General features: G+C 33.1%; 2 protein-coding genes across 2 annotated transcripts; both read right to left on the bottom strand.

Moving 5' to 3' along the window:
• Nucleotides 1–2,367: 2,367 nt before the first annotated feature.
• Nucleotides 2,368–5,400, bottom strand: LOC132747950 (angiopoietin-related protein 7-like). Its single transcript, XM_060737485.1, has one exon. The coding sequence runs from the start codon at nucleotides 5,286–5,288 to the stop codon at nucleotides 3,570–3,572; it is 1,719 nt and encodes a 572-aa protein (XP_060593468.1). The 5' UTR covers nucleotides 5,289–5,400; the 3' UTR covers nucleotides 2,368–3,569.
• Nucleotides 5,401–15,459: 10,059 nt separating this feature from the next.
• Nucleotides 15,460–17,704, bottom strand: LOC132747949 (angiopoietin-related protein 7-like). Its single transcript, XM_060737484.1, has one exon. The coding sequence runs from the start codon at nucleotides 17,583–17,585 to the stop codon at nucleotides 16,278–16,280; it is 1,308 nt and encodes a 435-aa protein (XP_060593467.1). The 5' UTR covers nucleotides 17,586–17,704; the 3' UTR covers nucleotides 15,460–16,277.
• Nucleotides 17,705–21,323: the final 3,619 nt, after the last annotated feature.

Below are 21,323 nucleotides of genomic sequence, written 5' to 3'. Positions count from 1 at the left end.
TACGGAATTATCGTAAACAATGTATGTAACAGATGTCGCAGACGACAAGGTTTTATTTTCAAGTAAAATATTTAAAGTGAGAATACAGATAGAAATCAAAGCACAGAAGGCGCTGAATTTGCTTGGGTCTCAGAATGTCAAAAATGTGAAGGTTGTGATCTCCCCTGAATTTTTCGGCGTTAGTGTACATATAAAGGGAAGTAACCGCTTCTAGCGGACTTCGGCATTTGCAATTAAGAGCATCAGAGTCTGAAATTTCGCTACCATTATTTGTTTGGTTTGACGGCCCAAACAAATAAAAACGCTTGTTTAAAAAATAATTTTGGCTTAAAATGGGAGCATTTTTTTCTGTGCAAAATTTTAACTATAAGTAATATAATGTAGTTACTATAAGTAAAAATATTTAATACAAAACTTTAGACTATTATGGAATTCTATATAAAGACCCATTTAGCCTTAAATTGTTTTTATTGCTCAAAAGCTTTTTTTTTATTTTTGTTCCCTGTTACGGTTTCCAATCATGTACACCTAACCATAAATTTCTTTTTCTGTTCTTTAGCAATTTGTATCGTAAAATAGTTATTTAGTATTTTATGTAGAAGTCAAAATTTTGCTTTGTTTTCATTTCGACCGCTTGATTACATATTATTTCACAGTCACACTTTCTGCCAATTATTGATGTCCATCTAAAATGTTTTAAATTTATAATAGAAAGTAAGATATTATCAATCATATGTTTGCACTTTATGAAAAACAAAAATATCATTCATTTTTGAAGCATAATGTGCCACTAAATGCACATTATAAATAAATGTTTATTCCCTTAGAAAGGGCAAACGTGAATTTTATGTTAAATGATGGTTTTGGGGAATGTTAGATGCTTGTTACCTGAAGAAAGTAGCCATTTATGTGAAATAATTTGTCATAAAAGTATCAAAATGTAAACAAAGTAGTATTTTGACTCCCATGCAAAATACTAATTCAATTTTTGGTAATTTACGTGAATTGTTAAGTGCCGAATTACTTCGTTTGTTCACTTAACAATATTTTACTTTTAAACACATTTTCCAAATTGTTATGAAAATAAGCATGGATCGTGTGGCAGGTTGCTTTCACGCTTTAACTGATTCAAGGAAATTATGACATTGCATTTTATAATTTCTATCTCTCAATATTATATTTGACTGGGTCATTCAACACACAGGTGGCAGTATCATATACCCAGAGCTATCTGTGCCATTTTTAATAAACAAATTTAACAGCAATTAAAGAATTAAACACAAATCAAAAATATTTCGAATTTGTATTTTTTTTTATTATTTATTTTTTTTATCACATAGCTACATTTGTGTCTCTGATTTTATCTAGGGCAGGGCGGGATTTTAACAACTTCAACAACTTAAGCGTCTTACGCACACATCCACTTCACAGAACGATACACACCCTTTATTAATAAAGTATGAGTCCTTAATTATATACTTTTATTTGGAGTGTCTGTAATATTAAACACTTATATGCACGTGATGTGATTTCTTCCTTACTCTATTTGCATTAAAGTGTTTGTTCCACTTTTTATATATCAGCCGTCACATGTTACAATAGATAAAGAGAAATACTTAGAAAACACATTAACACTGAAAATTAAAATAACAAAACAGAATACATGTGATTATTGTTTAACTGTTTTATGCAAGTTAACGCTGAAAGTATTTCCTGTTGCGAAAACAACATATCAAGTGTCATTTGAATAGATGAAATAAGATTTGTTAACTCAAAATTTTTCTTCAAATCATCTTTCTTATGGTACTTAAAAAACGATTGAGCGAGTGTTTTATCAGGGGTTAAAGTTAGCCGAACAACTTTTATTTATCAGGGCAGTTTTTACTTAATCTTATCTACCCATATCTTTAAACTGCGTAATAGCGTCATCATTGCGGTAAAAAATTATTATAATATTAAGTATATTATACTTATAAATGAATATGGAGAAATGTTGATGAAATAAAATGCGTAATTTCAATTTCCGTATTGTCACTGCAGCGAAGCATATTTTCCGTATTTTCAGTGCTGTAAAACATATTTTCCGTATATTCACCGGTGTCTTTACGGACTACTTTCTGCTATATTCAGCCAATATACAAAATTTAAGGGAAAATCTTTGAAACTGTGATGTCAAAAAAGAGAGAGAAAAATGTATATTATAAACAGAAAATTTAAGTTCCTTCTAAAACTACAAGATTTATTTTCATCTTTGCTATGAAAATAAGTATATTTCGCTCTTGGCTATTGCCACTCATGAATTTTTTTACTTTCATACCACTCGCTGAAAATAAAACCTATACTAGTATTTTAAGAAAAAAAATTGAATACACTCTATTTATTATTTAATGACAAAATACACAATACATTTTTAAGGCAATTTATTGAATCATACATTCATGCAAAGGTCACAAACAAATCGGCAAAGCTCTAACAAAATAAAATATACGCTTCATAGATAGAATTTTGTCAATTATTTTAAAGTTAAGCAACAATAATGTTCGAAACGATAGTTTAGTGGAAATAGGATAAGAGAGGCACCACGTTGAATTTTTTAGTAAATAAACATCTTTAATACAAGTTCTTTCATTTTGTTTATCATTTAACAATATCATAATGATAAAGATAACAACGTTAGCTTAAAATTAACAGGATTCGCCATGATGGCAGAATACAAAACAAAACTATCAAATCGTCAATCGCAATTGTTCATTATTCGCTGGATAGCCTATTGTTTGGTAGAAGTTATTTTGAACATTTAACTTGTTTAAATTTCGGACATAAAATTTATGCTGAAGTATTGTAAATACATGCCATTGGGTGTCAAACAGAATGAATATACAAAATATGAATGTGCAAAAAAGTGAACCAAACGTACTTAAGCTAGTATACCCTGTTGCGTTGTATATCTTAATAAAAATAGAGATAATTTGAATGTATATTGTCGTTTTTGTCTGTACATGCTACGGACGCTGTCAAATATCTATCGACGTTTTACATGTTTCTGTTCATTGACCATATTATCATCGTATTTTTGCTCCGCGAGGCGCCAGGCAAAAACACGATGATATTATCGTGTTTTCGCTTCGAGTCCTGCGGAGCAAAAATACGACAAGATGTTGACTTTGTTTTATTTTCGTCATTACGACAATTTCATACCTCATATTGAGTAAAAACGCTAAATAAAAATATCCACTGTGTCGTGTCTAAAAATGAGATACCTCTTCATACATTTATATTGTAAAGTTAATTGTTCGCAACTTTAAATATTCATGTATAATAACAATAATATACAAGATGTACATGTACTGTATATAATTTCAACATAGTTTCTCATTTTCATTTTTACGCAATTGCCTACGAACCAGCAAAGCACCATGAAATAATAATTTGAATAATTATGATGATAATATACATGTATACATGATTATATTTTGGCAATCACCCTCGTGAGTATACAATAACAGTCCTGATAGCAAAATAGTGACTAATAAATAAAGCAGTTTTTTTTTATCTGAACATAGACAGTACTAACGACTGTCAATTGAACGAAATTTCATTTCTACTGTCTTTGCAGTCATGAGTGTAAACTTTTGGATTCTCCAACGTATTGCATCAAGCTCAGGACGAGATGTGTTGTAATACTTTCCGTTCAAATTTGAATGATAACAACTGTTGTACCACCACGCACCATGCCGTCCAAGTGCACAATTGTCGGAATTTTTATCATTGTCTCTGTCAAAAGTTGAGAACATCATTCCATTATGAAAATCTAAGGAATCCCATGCAGTTCCACTATATCCACTCACCTCCAGTTTGTAGTTGTCTTCTTCTGGATATATCTTAAACTTGCTATACTTTGCATATGTACTGTTTCCATCAAAATCTTCCAACTCTATTCTAAGTTCATGTGTTCCATTTGCTGTCAATAAACTTAAATGTTCATTACCGAGCCAGAACTCGCCGTTTAAATCCCCAAAGCCATTTTTATACTCAGCCCAGTTACGATAGAAATCTACCTCACCATTCAGTCTTCTCTGAAATACTATCCAACCCCCACCGTCTGTAGTTTGGTCACAGTAAACCATGAGTCCGTTTCGTAGTTGATGTGTACTACTGTGTGTGATCCCGTTATTGAGTAGTTCAATACAAGACACATGTTTTAATAAGGTTTTAATGTTAGTTGATACTTCTGTTACCAGCGAGTAAACACGTTCTATATTTACATTATTTGCTTCCACATTTGCTGCTATAGCATCAAATCTTTTATTGTTTTCGATGATACTGTAATCGGTATTCTTTTTTACTTGCTCAAGCTTTATAGCGATGTCTTTCAACTGTTTACTGTTGTGTGCAGAAGTTTCATTTATTTCGTTGAGCAATGTTACATGTTTCTTACTGACTTCAGATTCTATCAACTCGCTTGTTTCTTCTATTCTCGATACTTGTGTCAATAAGGGCTTAATGTTGTTTGTAAATAAATCTTCTACCAGCAAGTATATACGTTCTAGTATTTCTTGATTCCTTCCCACCATTGCTGCCGTAACATAATTTCTTTTGCTATCTATAACTGTAATGGCTTCAATTTCACCGGTATTAGTTTTTAGCTGTTCGAGTTTGGAAGTGATGTCTTGCAAATATTGGCTGTCGTGTAAAGAATTTTCATTCATTTCATTGAGCAATGTTACATGTTTCTTACTGACTTCAGATACTATCAACTCGCTTGTTTCTTCTATTCTCGATACTTGTGTCGATAAGGGCTTTATGTTGTTTGTAAATAAATCTGTTACCAGCAAGTATATACGTTCTATTATTTCTTTATTCCTTTCCACAGTTGCTGCCGTAACATAATTTCGCTTGCTATCTATAACTGATATGGCTTCAATTTCATCGGTATTATTTTTTAGCTGTTCGAGTTTGGAAGTGATGTCTTGCAAATATTGACTGTCGTGTAAAGAATTTTCATTCATTTGATTGAGCAATGTTACATGTTTCTTACTGACTTCAGATACTATCAACTCGCTGGTTTCTTCTATTCTCGATATTGCCATGTCGGTCTTATTTAAACTTATTTCACAATAGGGTTCCGAAATTTCTCTCCGAATCCTTGTCGCTTCCTCATTTCTGAATTCTGATTCTGAATTAACTCTATTCTCTAAGTTTTGTATTCTTTCTTGCACAAGTATCAAGTCATTAGCAGAAGCATAAAATATTCCAACTATCAGCAGAGGGATAAACACGATTTTCATTTTTGGCAGGCAGGTGCTTATTTAAAGTTTTATGTATGTAAATCCTACTGCCTCAATTTTGACATCTAACTGTTGGTTCCTTTGAAAACAATTATGCTGATTTGTTAGCTATATTAGCATATAATACACAAAAACTATTACGTTGTTATTTAGGTACTTGAGACACTTGAAGGCAAGAGCAAGGAAAAACCAAAGCTTATTACTTGCACGTGCATTATTAAGTTGAATTCAGCATGAGTAAAAGTTTTTTTGCAGGAAATTCTTTTAATTTTTTTCTTAATTAGTTAATTATGTATTTTATTTAAATAATTCTGCCTTTTAATGTCAATCATTGTATTAAAAGATATATATTTACTAAGATGGATAATGGTGATAAATTTCTGTTAATATAAACAATCCGCCTTGATCAATGAACATACATGTATATATATTGATTATCATAGTATAAAAATATCATCAAAAAACGTTCGTTGTCGCATGTCACTCAATATATATACATTTATAATATTGTATTTAGGTCTTTTTAAACACTCGATGATTATAGGATGACGCTTGTCCGCACGCACCCAGGTGACATTATAAGATGAATGTCCGCGTTCATTGTGTACAGACTGTATTTATGGGGGGAATGTTGCTAATGGGGTGAAAAACGATTGCTTAAGGGGTTTGCAGATCAAAAAATAGAAGATTAATTGCCCCATTCAACTCGCCCATCTGTCTGTTTGGCACCCAAATAGCTTGATAACTATTCTGTATATGCTGTATCCATGCTTGGTATGCAGATTGATCATATCTGGTAGATGACTATGATGCCAATCAAATCGATAAATCGGGAAGCCGATAGCCAATCAGTGATAAGAATTAAAGCACACCTACAAACGGTGTTATCTGAGACATCTCCCTTAGACATTGATGTTAAATAACTGACGGTACCAAATCGTTTCTTACTTATGAAAAACGGATTATAAAGTTTGTCGTAACGATATACATGGTTTATGTATCACTTAAAGCTACCAACACAACTCTTGCCATACTAGACTCAATGTTAGGAGTTTAGACTTTCAGTTTCAAATTTAAGACTGTTGGTTTGATTCTTAATAAAACATTATTTTTCATGCTTTTGTTATGATATTTTGCGAACCTTGACTACTAAGTTTTTGTACATGCCTTTTCTATCATTAAAAATCAATAAGTAAATCGTAATAAATTACGGAAACTAAAGAAAAGGCTTCCGAATATTACTGAATCTCGTGTCAATATTGCCAAACAAAAACTATTATTTTTCTGTGAGCGCATATTTTGTAATTTAAATTATTTGTGTTGGATTGAAAATAATTGTATAATATGTTTCCCGATGTAATTCATTTAAATCTTTACAAATGTGTCTAAAAATCTGTAAAACAAGTTTGCAAATTCAGAAAAAAAGTTTAGAAATTAAGATCTGGTAATTTTAAGTATAATAATCAACAAAATTAATAAATCAATCAATAAAAGATTAATTAAGATCATTGCGCAACCTAGGATGTCTTTCCAGGCGCAACGAAAATCAAAGTGTTAATTATTTTATGAATTTGTGATTAAAAATATGCCAGTTATAAGTTATAAATTATTTAATCTTTTTTACATACAAAAGACATCTGTTCGAACACTTTCCTAATACCAAGTAATTTCTTTGGTACAACCTGATATGCTTTTTCGCGGCAAGAAAATGACATAAAGAAATTCATGACAAAATGTTGAATACCTCGAAAAATGTCCATTCATGCTCTTTATAAACGATTCTTTGTGTACCAGTTTTATATCATTGTGCAGAATAACAGACAAATTTAAGGATCTTTGTACGGGATTATGCTTTCAAGAAAGGCCATACATAGATAGTATAATATTATGGAACGAAAAGTCATTGTATTTCGTTGTTTTCGTGTTTGTTTAATATTTTGATAGTTTATCCTTTTTACAAGTGTAATAAAACTGAATTAAAAGAATTGTTATCTAGCAACTAACGGCTTTCTTCAACATAGAACATTACGAAAAAAAAAGATCATTATAACAGCGATTAAGCATTTTTATATGACAGCAATCAACGCAGTTTATTTTTTCGATAAATATTTATTTAGCCTCAGCAAATACATTACATCCACACAACCAAGGGTAAAAGAACTTAAAGGTAACAGCATTAGGGAATACAGTTAAGCTCACATAACCCCCGGTGATAGGCTTTATAGAGATTTATTACAGCAATTAAAACCACAGTGGTACCCTCAGGGAATACAGAAAAAGATCACACAACCTATTTAGGCCTATGAGAGGTTTCTTATCTCAAAAATAAAACAAGATAATACGGTGATAGCCTCAGGGATCACACAACCCACGATGACAGGACTTTTAGATGGTTCTTATTGCAATAATCCCAAGGTGATAGCCTCTGAAAAAACATTTTTTTAAGTTCACACAGCCAAGGGTAATAGGAGTTATAGAGGATGATAGCCTCGAGAAATACAGAAAAAGCTCACTCAACCAACGGTGATATGCTTTTAGAGAGTTCTTCTCGGGACCAATGAAACCCATGGTGATGGCCTCAGGAAATACAGTAAGGCTCACACAACCCACAGTGATATGCCTCTTAGAGAGTTATTATCGCTATAAAACTAACAGTAATACCCTCAGAGAATACCGAAAAGCTCACACAACCCACCGTAAAAGGCTTTTTAAATTTTTATTGCAATTAACCATGATGATAACCTGAGTGAGTACAGTGAAAGTCACACAACCAACGGAGAGGGTTCTTATCGAAATGCAAAACACAGTGATGGCCTCAGGGAATACAGTAAAGCTCACAAATACCACGGTAATATGATTTTTAGACTTTTCTTCTGGCAATAAAACCAAAGTTGATAGCCTCAGAGAATACAAATAAGCTTACACAACCAACGGTAACAGGCCGTTTAGGGCGTTCTTTTCAAAATGCAACACAATGTGATGGCCTCAGGAAATACAGTGGAACTCACAAATCCCACGTTTAAAGGACTTTTAGAGGTTCTAATAGCAATAACACCCAATGTATGAAATACAGTATATCTCACCCAATCCACGGTGAAAGGCTTTTAGATGGTTGGTATTGCTATGAAACGCACGGTGATAGCCTCAATGAATACGGTTGAGATCACACAATCTACGGTGATAGATTCAGAGGAATCTTACCGCAATGAAACTCACTTTGATATCCGAAGGGAATACAATACTATTCGACCAACCCACGGTGATAGGCCTTTAGATGGTTTTTATCGCAAAAAAGCCACGGTGATAGCCAAATTGGATACAGTTAAGCTCGCACAACCCTCGTTTATATGCTGTTAAAAGGGGTTTGATCGCAATAATACCAACGGTGATATCTTCAGAGAATATTGAAAAGCTCACACAAGCAAAGGTGATAGGCCTTGATAAGATTCTCATTGCAATTATGCCCACGGTGATAGCATCAGAAAATACAGTAAAGCTCGCACAAACCACGGTGATATGCCTTTTAGAGGGTTCGTTATCGCAAAAAAACCAAAGGTGATAGCCTCGGGGAATACAGTAAAGTTCACACATCCCAAGGTGATAGGCCTTCAGAAGGTTTTTACTAAGTTTTACTATCGTTATTCAGATTTATAACGTTGGTATGATTTTAGATGTTTCTTCTGGCAATAAACCCAAGTTGATAGACTCAGGGAATATAGTTAAACTTACAAAACCAACGATTATATGCCGTTTAGGGGGTTCTTTTCAAAATGCAACAGACGGTGATGAACTCAGGGAATACAATAAAGCTCACACGTCCCACATTGAAAGATTTTTAGAGGCTTTTTATAGCAATACATTATATTTCACTAAACCAACGGTGATAGGCCTTTTAGACAGTTCGTATTGCAATGAAACTCATGGTAATAGCCTTAAACATGTCAAAGAATGCGGAAGAGATCACACAATCCACGGTGATAGATTCAGAGATATCTTACCGCAATGAAACCCAATATAATAGCCGAAGGGAATACAATAAAGCTCAAACAACCCACTATGATAGGCCTTAAAATGGTTCTTATCGCAAAATATTCCACGTTGATAGCCAAATGGAAAGCAGCAAAGCTCGCACTACCCACGTTGATAAGCTGATGGTATTTATCGCAATTACACCCGCGGTGAGATCTTCACAGAATATTGAAAAGCTAAGAAGAAAGGCATTAGGAGGGTTCTCATTGCAATTATGCCGAAGCATCAGGAAGCAAAGTATATCTCAACTTACGGTGATAAGCTTTTTAGAGAGTTCATTATCACAATGAAACCAACGTTGTGACCTCTGGGAATATTGTAAAGTTCACACAACCAAGGTAAACGCCATTTAGTGGGTCCTTATCGCAATAAAACCCACGATGATAGCCTCAAGAATACACTAAAGCTCACACAAACAACAGTGATAGGCCTTTTGGAGAGTGCGTTATTGCAATAAAACCCTTGTTTATAGCCTCAGGGAATTCAGTAAAGCTCACATAACCCACACAGGAAGTCCTTTTAAAGGGTTCTCATGGCAACAAACCCCTAGGTGAAAGCCTCAGGTAATACAGTAAGGCTCAAACAACCAACATTGATAAGCTTTTCAGAGTGATTTTATTGCAATAAAACCTAGGATGATAGCCTCAGGGAAAAATAACGCTGGTACAACCCATCGTGGTATGCCTTCAAAAGGTTCTTAACACAGTAAACAAAACACACAAACCATTTGTGATAGGCTTATTAGAGGGCTCTCATCGCAATTAATCTAATTGTGATAGCTTCAGGGAATACAGTAAAGCTCACACAGCCCACAGTGATATGCCTTTAAGACGGGTTCTTATCGCAAATGAGCCACGGCGATAGCCTCAGGGAATACAGTAAATCTATTACAACCCACAGTGGTATGCCTTTTAGAGCGTTTTATCGCAATTAAACCCACAGTGAGAGCCTCTTTGAGTACAGTAAAGCTCACATAGGTCTTTCAGAGGGCGTTTACTGCAATATAACCCACAGTGATGGTTTCAGGGAAAGCAATAACACGGTGAAAGGCCAGTCTGCACAAAAAGCCACTGAGTGTCTATCATATACATACTGGTGGTATCGCGTGCAAGCATACTGTATTGCTAAATATTCTCTTTCAATATTTGCATTCTAGTAATTAGATTCGGTTTCTGTCAAAGCTCGAGATGTAAAAGCAAAAGGGTTGCAGCTGCCCTAGTATATCAATTTCCCCTGTTGTTGTTCATCTGTTGTTGTTGTAGTTGTTTTGTTGTTGTTGTTTTTGTTTTTCTTTTATCTTTTTGTTTTTACAAATCGTGAAAGCTATTTCACTCTCAATAGGAATTCATTTTAAATGAAAATTTTGACATAGTTTACATGTATCTCCAATAATAATGTAAAATATGGAAAAAAAGTAAAATATCAGAATATTTCTACTGCGTGACTCAAGCATAAGGGGCTATTTCTGCATTTTTTTGAGTTCTTCTTGGTAATTTACTTGATATGTAAAGTGTCGTATGCATGTGTAAATTACTTCCTTTGTTCACTTCACAATATTTTACTTTTAAATACATTTTCCAAATTGTTATGAAAATAAGCATGGATATTGTGGCAGGCTGCTTTCACGCTTTAACTGCTTCAAAGAAATTATGACATTACATTTTATAATTTCTTTCTCTCAATATTATATGTTACGGGGTCATTCAACACGTAGCTGTAATTTTACTTTTTACTGAAATAGCAAATATAGTCGGAATCACTCAAATTTTAAACAGTATTAGCTGCTTATCAATTTCCGGATTCTTAAGATGTCATATACTCAGAGCATCCTGTAACCAAAACTGGCATTTTAAATAAACGAATATAACAGCAATTAAAAATTAAAGAACAAGTCAAAAATATTTCGAGTTTTATTGTTTTGGGGGATTTTTATTATCAAAGAGCTACATTTGTGTCCCTGATTTTATCTGAGGCAGGGCGGGATTTTAACAACTTCAACAACTTAAGCGTCTTACGCACACATCCACTTCACAGAACAATACACACCCTTTATTAATAAAGTATGAGTCCTTAATTATATACTTTTATTTGGAGTGTCTGTAATATTAAACACTTATATGCACGTGATGTGATTTCTTTCATAAAGTGTTTGTTCCACTTTTTATATATCAGCCGCGACATGTTACAAGAGATAAAGAGAAATACTTAGAAAACATCTTGACACTGGAAATTAAAATAACACAACAGAATAAATGTGACTATTGTTTAACTGTTTTATGTAAGTTAACGCTGAAAGTATTTCCTGCTGCAAAAACAACATATCAAGTGTCATTTGAATAGATAAAATAAGACTTGTTAACTCAAAATTTTCCTTCAAATCACCTTTCTTATGGTAGTTAAGAAACGATTGAGCGAGTGTTTTATCATTGGTTAAATTTAGCCGAACAATTCTTATTTATCACTGCAGTTTTTACTTAAAACCTACCCATATTTTTAAACTGCATAATAGCGTCATCATTGCGATGAAAAGTTTATTATAATATTAAGTATATTTTTACGAAAGCCTAATAGTGTCAAATGAAATAAAAAATAAAAATACAAAGGCGTTATAACGCGAATAAAGGCGTTATTACGCGAATCAAAAGGTGTAATAACGCGAATAAAGGCGTTAAAATGCAAATCAAAAGGCGTAATTACGCAAATCAAAAGGCGTAATAACGCGAAACAAAAGGCGTAGCAACGCAAATGAAGGCGTAGCAACGCGAATAAAGGCGTTATAACGCGAATCAAAAGGCGTAATAACGCGAATCAAAAGGCGTAATAACGCGAATCAAAAGGCGTAATAACGCGAATAAAAGGCGTAATAACGCGAATCAAAAGGCGTAATAACGCGAATAAAGGCGTTATAACGCGAAATGAAAGGCGTTATAACGCAAATCAAAAGGCGTAGTAACGCGAATAAAGGCGTTGTAACGCGAACCAAAAGGCGTACTAACGCCAATTAAAACGAATTATAATGCCAATTTAATACCATATTTATACTAATCAAATGGCCTGGTAACGTAAGAAAGCAAGACCAATATCGATCTGAATTTATTCCTCAAGATATAAACTCGTATAGAATAATATAATATATATTTACAATAACTAGCATTCCATTTGCGCAATAATAATGCAAACTATTTGTCATAAACTAATGAAGACTCTTTAATATTTGCCAATTTAAGGTGTCTGGGTGCCTTATAGGTCTATTGGACTGGACGTAAATACAGTTAATCTGAATTCACATGTATCATATATTGCTTTTACACATGTCACTATAGTAAATGAATTTCTTTTCTTATCTTATCTTATCTTATCTTATCTTATCTTATATGTGCGTCATATGTTCAATTATCTTCGGATATATCCTAATTGATTACCTTATAACATCTAGTATCTTCTAATTATGTGAATGCCATTCCTAATTAAGCAATAGGTAATATGCTATAGGTAACAAGATTTGGGAAAACGTAAGGTATAAGTTAGTCACATTAGGGTGATTATTGATAAGTATGTTTAAATGGGGGATAGTGTTTCAGTTATGTCACAATTATAGGAGACATTCCCTTCTTTGTCTATGTAGAAAAGTATCTATAGTTGGGTGAAAGTTAACCTTTAATCTGACGAAAGCATTTCCTAATAAAAGATTTAAAAAATCAGACTGTGGCCTTAGGACGTATCCGTACAGAATTGAAAATAAAACGTACGTCTTGATCGATTTATTTAGATCAAATTGTTCTTCCTATCTTACATTACTAGGCCACGGTTTGGAATTTATATGGTATTAAATTAGCGTTATAACGCCTTTTGTTTTGCGTTATTATGCCTTTTGGTTCGCGTTATTACGCCTTTTGATTCGCGTTATAACGCCTTTATTCACGTTATTACGCCTTTTGATTCGCGTTATAACGCCTTTATTCGCGTTAGTACGCCTTTTGATTCGCGTTATAACGCCTTTATTCGCGTAATTACGCCTTTTGATTCGCGTTATAACGCTTTTATTCGCGTTAGTACGCCTTTTGTTTCGCGTTATAACGCGAATAAAGGCGTTACTACGCCTTTTGTTTCGTGTTATAACGCCTTAATTCGCGTTATTACGCCTTTTGATTCGCGTTATAACACGAATAAATGCGTTATTACGCCTTTTGTTTCGCGTTATAACGCGAATAAAGGCGTTGCTACGCCTTTTGATTCGCGTTGCTACGCCTTTTTTCGCGTTATTTCGCCTTTTGATTCGCGTTATAACGCCTTTATTCGCCTTATTACGCCTTTTGATTCGCGTTATAACGCGAATAAAGGCGTTACTACGCCTTTTGTTCCGCGTTATAACGCCTTTATTCGCGTTATTACGCCTTTGGATTCGCGTTATAACGCGAAACAATAGGCGTAATTATGCGAATCAAAAGGCGTACTAACGCGAATAAATGCGTTATAACGCGAATCAAAAGGCGTAATAACGCGAACCAAAAGGCGTAATAACGCAAAACAAAAGGCGTTATAACGCTAATTTAATACCATATAAATTCCAAACAGTGGCCTATTAATGTATGGAAGGAAGAACAATGTTGATTTAAATGAATTTATCTAGATGTACATTTTATTATATGCCCGAAAGATTTTCGGGCATATTATGTTATACCCCCTGGCGTCCGTACGTCCGAGCAAACATTTTGGGTTTAGGGGCTATATAACAGTAAAGAGAACAAAAGAGAACAATAGGTTCAATCCGTGATCAAAGGGTTTATGGGCTAGTAGCCCTTAAGAGAACAAAGAAAATAACAAAGAAAATAGCCCCTAAACCCAAAATGTTGGAACGTGCGTCCGTCCGTCTGTATGTCTGTCTGTCCGTCCGTCCGTAAGCAATTTGGTTTCGGGAGCATAACTTAAGTTCCATTTGGCCCACAATATTCAAACTTCATAGGAGGATTGTTATTTGAAGGAGGTAATACTTTATAACCTATAAGTCACCAAGTCATCTTATATTGGCAAATATTAAAGAGTCTTGACAAATAGTTTGCATAATTACTGTGCAAATGGAATGAAAGTTATTGTAAATGTATATTGTATTATTGTATACGAGTTTATATCTTGAGCAATAAATTCAGATCAATATTGGTCTTCCTTTCTCGCGAATTTGATTAGTATAAATATGGTATTAAATTGGCATTATAATGTGTTTTAATTTGCGTTATTACGCCTTTTGGTTCGCGTTACTACGCCTTTATTCGCGTTACTACGCCATTTGATTTGCGTTATTACGCCTTTATTCGCGTTATTACGCCTTTTGATTCGCGTTATTACGCCTTTATTCGCGTTATTACGCCTTTTTATTCGCGTTATAACGCCTTTATTCGCATTACTACGCCTTTTGATTCGCGTTATAACGCGAATAAAGGCGTTACTACGCCTTTTGATTCGCGTTATAACGCCTTTATTTGCGTTATTACGCCTTTTGATTCGCGTTATAACGCCTTTATTCGCGTTGCTACACCTTTATTCGCGTTATTACGCCTTTTGATTCGCGTTGCTACGCCTTTATTCGCGTTCTTACGCCTTTTGATTCGCGTAATAATGCCTTTATTCGCGTTATAACGCCTTTGCATTTTTATTTTTTATTTCATTTGACACAATTAGGCTTTCGTAATATTTTACTTATAGATGAATATGGAAAAATATTGATGAAATAAAATGCGTATTTTCAATTTCCGTATTTTCGCTGCAGTGAAGAATATTTTCCGTATTTTAACTGCTGTAACTTTCCGTATATTCACTGGTGTCTTTACGGACTACTTTCTGCTTAATTCAGCCAATAAACAAAATTTATGGGAAAATCTTTGAAACTGTGGTGTAAAAAAAAGGAGAAAAGGTATATAATAAACAAAAAATTCAAAGTCCTTCTATAAGTACAAGATCTATTTTCATCTTGTGCTATGAAAATAATCATATTTCAATCTTGGCTATTGCCACTCATGAATTATTAATTTTCATGCCACGCGATTAAAAGAAAACTTATATTTATAGAAAAAAAATCCTGAATATCCTCTTTTTATTATTTTGCTTCGAATCGAGAAATATGCTTTAAAGAACAAAATACACAATACAGTTTTATGGAAATTTATTAAATCATACATCCATACAAAGGTCACAAACAAATCGGCAAAGCTCTAACAAAATAAAATATACGCTTCATAGATAAAATATGGTATATTATCTTAACGTTAAACATGAGTAATGTTTGAAACGGCTGGATTAGAGCGGTAGCACATTCGATTATTCAGTTTATACACAATTATAAACAATTTCTCTCATTTTGTTTATCATTTTACAATATCATAAAAAAAGATTTTTCTCACAAAATATGTTGTTCCCACAGAATAAAAAAAGATTTTCCTCACAAAATATGTTGTTCCCACAGAATAAAAAAAGATTTTTCTCACAAAATATGTTGTTCCCACAGAATAAAAAAAGATTTTCCTCACAAAATATGTTGTTCCCACAGAATAAAAAAAGATTTTTCTCACAAAACATGTTGTTCCCACAGATTAATAAAAAATACTTCGACAAATAAGTTGTTCCCACAGATTATTAAAATAAATCGACTATGTCCTCTCCATGCTTCCGTAGTCGTGTCTACAAATGAGGAACATGTTCATGCATTTAATATTGCAAAGTTATTTATTTGCAACATATATAGGTTTGTGAAAAATATTCTCCAAATTTATATATGTATCAAACGTATAAAATTTCAACATATGTAGAGTCTCATTTTCATTTTAAGCAATTTGCTTACGAAAAGGCCAACCACAATACTAATGATAATATACATGATTATAACTTTCCAACCGCACAATTACATTTCTGACAGAAAAACAGTAATAATTGATTAAAAAGCAGATTTTTATTTGAGCCAAGAAAGTTTTAACGATTGTTAATTTTACGAAATTTCATTTCTACTTTCTTTGCTGTCAAGAATGTATACGTCGTGTCTTTTCTCCACCTTATCGCATCACCCGCAATACGAGATGTGTTGTAATTTCCATTCAAATTTGAATAGTAACAAGCATTATACCACCACGCACCATGATAATCAGCAGCACAATTGACAGCAGTTTTATCATTGTCTCTGTCAAAAGTTGAGAACATCATTCCATTATGATAATCCAGGGCATCCCATAATGTTCCACTATATCCACTCACCTCCAGTTTATAGTTGTCTTCTTCTGGATATATCTTAAACTTGCTATACTTGGCATATCTTCTGATTCCATCAAAATCTTCCAACTCTATTCTAAGTTCATGTTCTCCATCTGCTGTCAGTAAACTCAAATGATCATTACCGAGCCAGAACTCGCCGTTTAGATCGCCAAAGCCACTTTTATACTCAGTCCAGTTACGATAGAAATCTACCTCACCATTTAGTCTTCTCTGAAATACTATCCAACCCCCACCATCTGTAGTTTGGTCACAGTAAACCATGAGTCCGTTCCGTAGTTGATATGTACCACTTTGTGAGATCCCGTTATTGAGGAGTTCAATACAAGACATTTGTCTTAATGAGGGCTTAATGTTAGTTGATAATTCTGTCACCAGCGAGTAAACACGTTCCATATTTTCTGCTAAAGCATCAACTCTTTTACTGATTTCATTGTCATCGTTTTTCTTTTTTACCTGCTCAAGTTTTATAGCGATGTCTCGCAACTGTTTACTGTGTGAGGAAGTTTCAATCATTTCATTGAGCAAGGTAATATGTTTCTTAGTGATTTCAGATACTATCAGCTCGTTTGTTTCTTCTATTCTCGATATTGCCTTGTCTGTCTTGTTTAAACTTATTTTACAATAGTTATTCACTTCCTCTTGAACTGCTTTAAGATTATTTCCTAAGATAGGAATTTCTCTACGAACTCTTGCCATTTTGGCCTTCTCCTCGCCAAATGCTTTCCTGATTCGTGTAAAGTCTTCTTTTAGATGTTCAAAAGCTTTAGAGCTTGTTTCGCCTGTTTCTTTTGGCATTTTCCCGTAGCTGCTTTCTCTGCTATCAAGTGATGTATTCAATACTTTGTCTATCTCGTCCAATCTGTAGATAATTTCGGAGTAATCCTCATTTCTGAATTTTGATTCTGAATTAACCCTGTTCTCTAAGTATCGTATTCGTTCCTTCACAATTCTCAAATCATTAGCAGAACAGTAAAATATTCCGACTAGCAGAGTGATAAACACGACTTTCATTTTGGGCACGCAGGTGCTTGTACATAAATCCTACTGTCTCAATTCTAACAACTGTTAGTTCTTTTCGGAAAAATTATTCTGATGTGTTAGCTATAAAAAACATTTACTATTAACTTGTAATTTAGGTACTTGAGGCACTTGAAAGCAGGAACAAATAATATATTATTGGTTTGTGGTTACTTATAAACTATTGATGGAGTGTATGTTTTTGAAAGGAAATCCGTCTTATAATTAAAGAACTCTGGCTTTTAATAATGCTCTTTCTATTAAAAAAATAAAAAAAGTATATTTCCTAAGATTAATTATGATGATAAATGTGTGTAATTATAAAATATTCCGCCTTGATAAATGAAACTTTATACAATGTCTATTCATAATGTAAAAATGTTCTGGAAACATTCCTTATCGCATTTTAGCGAAACGAAACACTTCCTATAAAGTTTTGTATCTTTTTTGTATACGCCCGAGGATTGTGGCATGGCACTTGTCCGTCTGCAAGAACCTAGATGACATTATGGGATTAATGTCCGTGTACATTCCGTATAGACAGTACGTGTGGAAAGAATTGTTTCTGGATGAAAAGAGGCTGCTTATGGGGTTTACAGAATGAACTGTTATTTTTTCTGATCGTATGAAATAAGTATGTACATGGATGTAGATAATCATATATATGTACATGTGTGAACATCTATATCCCTGATTTGTACATGTATGTAAATTTTGAATAACAAATATTAAATAGATACATTAAAATTAAGATAAACGTTTATCAAACTTGTAATTGAAATATTGATAAATATTGATGAAATAAAATGCGTATTTTCATTTTCCGTATTTTCTCTGTAAAGAAAATAATTTTCACTGCATTGAAACATATTTACATTGCTATCTCAATCAATACACAAAGTCAAAGTGAAGTTCACAGAAAAATTCTATTTTACTTCTATAAATACAGGATTATAGGAATTATTTTCATCCTGTGGTATGAAAATTATCGTAGTTCATGCCACTCAATGTCACCTGAATAGACAGATCAAATTTTTGCTATTATATTACAATAATCATAGATGAAACATTCTTATAAAGTGTCCTTTCATGGAGTCTTTGTAATGGATATACAGTACGATTTTTCTTCTGAAGTGTCTTCTTACAGACGTTAGATGAGAGTTTGCTGGAATGACTGTCAGAGGTGAAATATTGTTGATTGTCCTAGCAAACTTGTCTTCTCCGCGTCTATTCGAAGACACGTTTGAAGAAAATAAGCATAATTTTATTTGACTTATCCGATATGTAGTGTAGAGGTCACGGTTAATAAAACATAAATGTAATTGAAAGTAATCCAAATTTTTTTTGGTTAAAAATATAAAACTATAGAAAATATTTACTTGGCCTTTAGGTTGTGTAGGCATTTTGTACTCGTGTGGAATTTCCGCTCACTTATTTCTGTCGGACAAATTTCACTTTCAACCATAACGAACGATATCAAAATGGCTGCTATTAATAGAAAGTCATATTTATGTTAAGACAAACATAAATTATTTATAATTAAACAATACAATAACCTTGTTTTGAAATAATTATAAAAAAATAAACACGTACATGTTTATAAGTGTTTAATACAGATATTTATTCGTTAATAATTACAAAGCACATGCGGATTTCGATGGTTTCTACATAGAAATGACCAAACATTTGGTATTTTGAGTCCATCTCTTATATATAACACATAAGATGAGAGAGAAAAAAATCGCTTTTTCAATGTACAAAAAACCACATCTACATTTCAAATATTTGAATCCTTGACAAATTTCATTCTGCTTTCAATCTTACAGAAAATACAAATCATTCAATCTGGAATAGTTAAATTAACATGATAATATTTGTAACAAACTTAAAATATCTAATTATTGAATTTGTACCATTGTTTACATTATTTCAAGTATAAAGCTTTAACCAGATTTCAAAATATATTTTTGTTCTAATTAAAACAATATTCTTTAAAAAAAACTCAAGAAAAATGGAGGGTTGCTGGAAAACATTACTTGCAAGTTTAGGTTATATTGCCTGTGCTTGGGTTAGGGTTTGGGCCTGATATATCTGTGCAGCAGAACATACTCACTATTTCATTTGAATGCAACATAAGTTCAATTCCTGGAATAAGGCAAAGTTGTCTCGTTAATTTTGTGGGTTTTTTACGTAAATTTCTATACTATATATACAGAAAGAACAAATCGACGGTCCGAAAAACGACTATGCTATACGCGGAAATCTCCTGGACATTTTACTTGGTTTATTGCTTTGGGATTGATAGTACTGTAATGAAAACCCGTCAAATTGTACAAAATGGAATCCGCATTGGAATCAGACAAATGTTTTTTTTCGAGGTTGTCTCGAGAATATTGTGGGTTTTTTTTTACAAAATTTCTACAGTTTTTATACAGAAGAAACAAAGCACCGGTCGCAAAGACGACCATGCCACACGGAAATATCCCGAACATTTTACTTGTGTTAAGGCTTTTGACCTGATTTTATTATAAAGGAGACCCACCAAGCTTTAACAAATTCGAATCCATATTGAAATCAGGGTAATGGTTTTCCCACGGTTGTCTCGATAATATTGTGGGTTTTTTTTTCGAAATTTTCTACATTTTACATACAGAAATAACAAATCTCCTGTCCAAAAAATAAAACCCAAGGTGATAGCCTCAAGGAATACAGTACAGCTCACACCACCCACGGTGATAGGCCTTTTAGAAGGTACTAATAGCAATTAAACTCACGGGATAGCCTCAGGGAATACAGTTCAGCTCACACAACCAAGGGTCATAGGCGTTTCAGAGGGTTCTTATCGCAATATAACCCATGGTGGTATCCTAAGGGAATACAGTAAAGCTCACACAACCCTCGGTCATAGGCCGTACAAGTAAAAAAATTGCTGGGAAATGCAGCAATATGATTGTCACGGCGAAAAAAAAAAAAAACCCATACAAAAAAAAACAAAAAAAAAAACAGTTAAATATATTGATAAGGTATCTCCAAATAGCATTGTTTTGAATTGACATGTTAACTTGTTCAGAAGGTTTTAAAATATCATTATCATGTAACTTGTTACAGGAGCCATGTTTATATGTAGTAGAGCAGAATAATTATCATTCTTGTGTACTGCATACCTCTCGAGTGAGATTTATCCACCTATGCAGGTTCATTTTGATATCTCAAAGGCCTTTGTAGTTATGCTCTGGACAAAATTAAGTATGAAAAATAACAAAGGGCAATAACTGAAAAATAATGCACGGTAGGTTAAATGTCTTGTGTGCTGACTCCTCCTCAATGAGATATATCCACCTAATAAGTTTCAAGTTGATACCTCTAATACCTTTTTGAGATTATTATTATTATTATTATTATTATATACCACATTTCTATAGCACTCTTTTCATAAATAATAAATGTTCAAGAGTGCTTTACATAAATCCGATAAAACATAATCATATAAATAAGACATAATGAACAACATTAATTAAGTAAACCTATTAAACAATAATGATAATCTAAAACCATTAAAGGATGGTAAGAAATACAGACACATTTAGTTTAAATTCAAGGCTCAATTAATAATAATTGAGATAAGCTCCGGACAAAAAGTATGAAAAATAACGAATGGCAATAACTAACAAAATATAAAGGGTATTATTCTTGCGCACAACATTCCTCCCCAATAAGATCTATCCACCTATA

The sequence above is a fragment of the Ruditapes philippinarum genome, unplaced genomic scaffold, assembly GCF_026571515.1.
Source record: "Ruditapes philippinarum isolate M1 unplaced genomic scaffold, ASM2657151v2 ctg5903_1_1_1_1, whole genome shotgun sequence".
NCBI lineage: Eukaryota > Metazoa > Mollusca > Bivalvia > Venerida > Veneridae > Ruditapes > Ruditapes philippinarum.
Note: the sequence above shows the minus strand (reverse complement) of the source record. Positions and strands in the feature narration are given on the sequence as shown.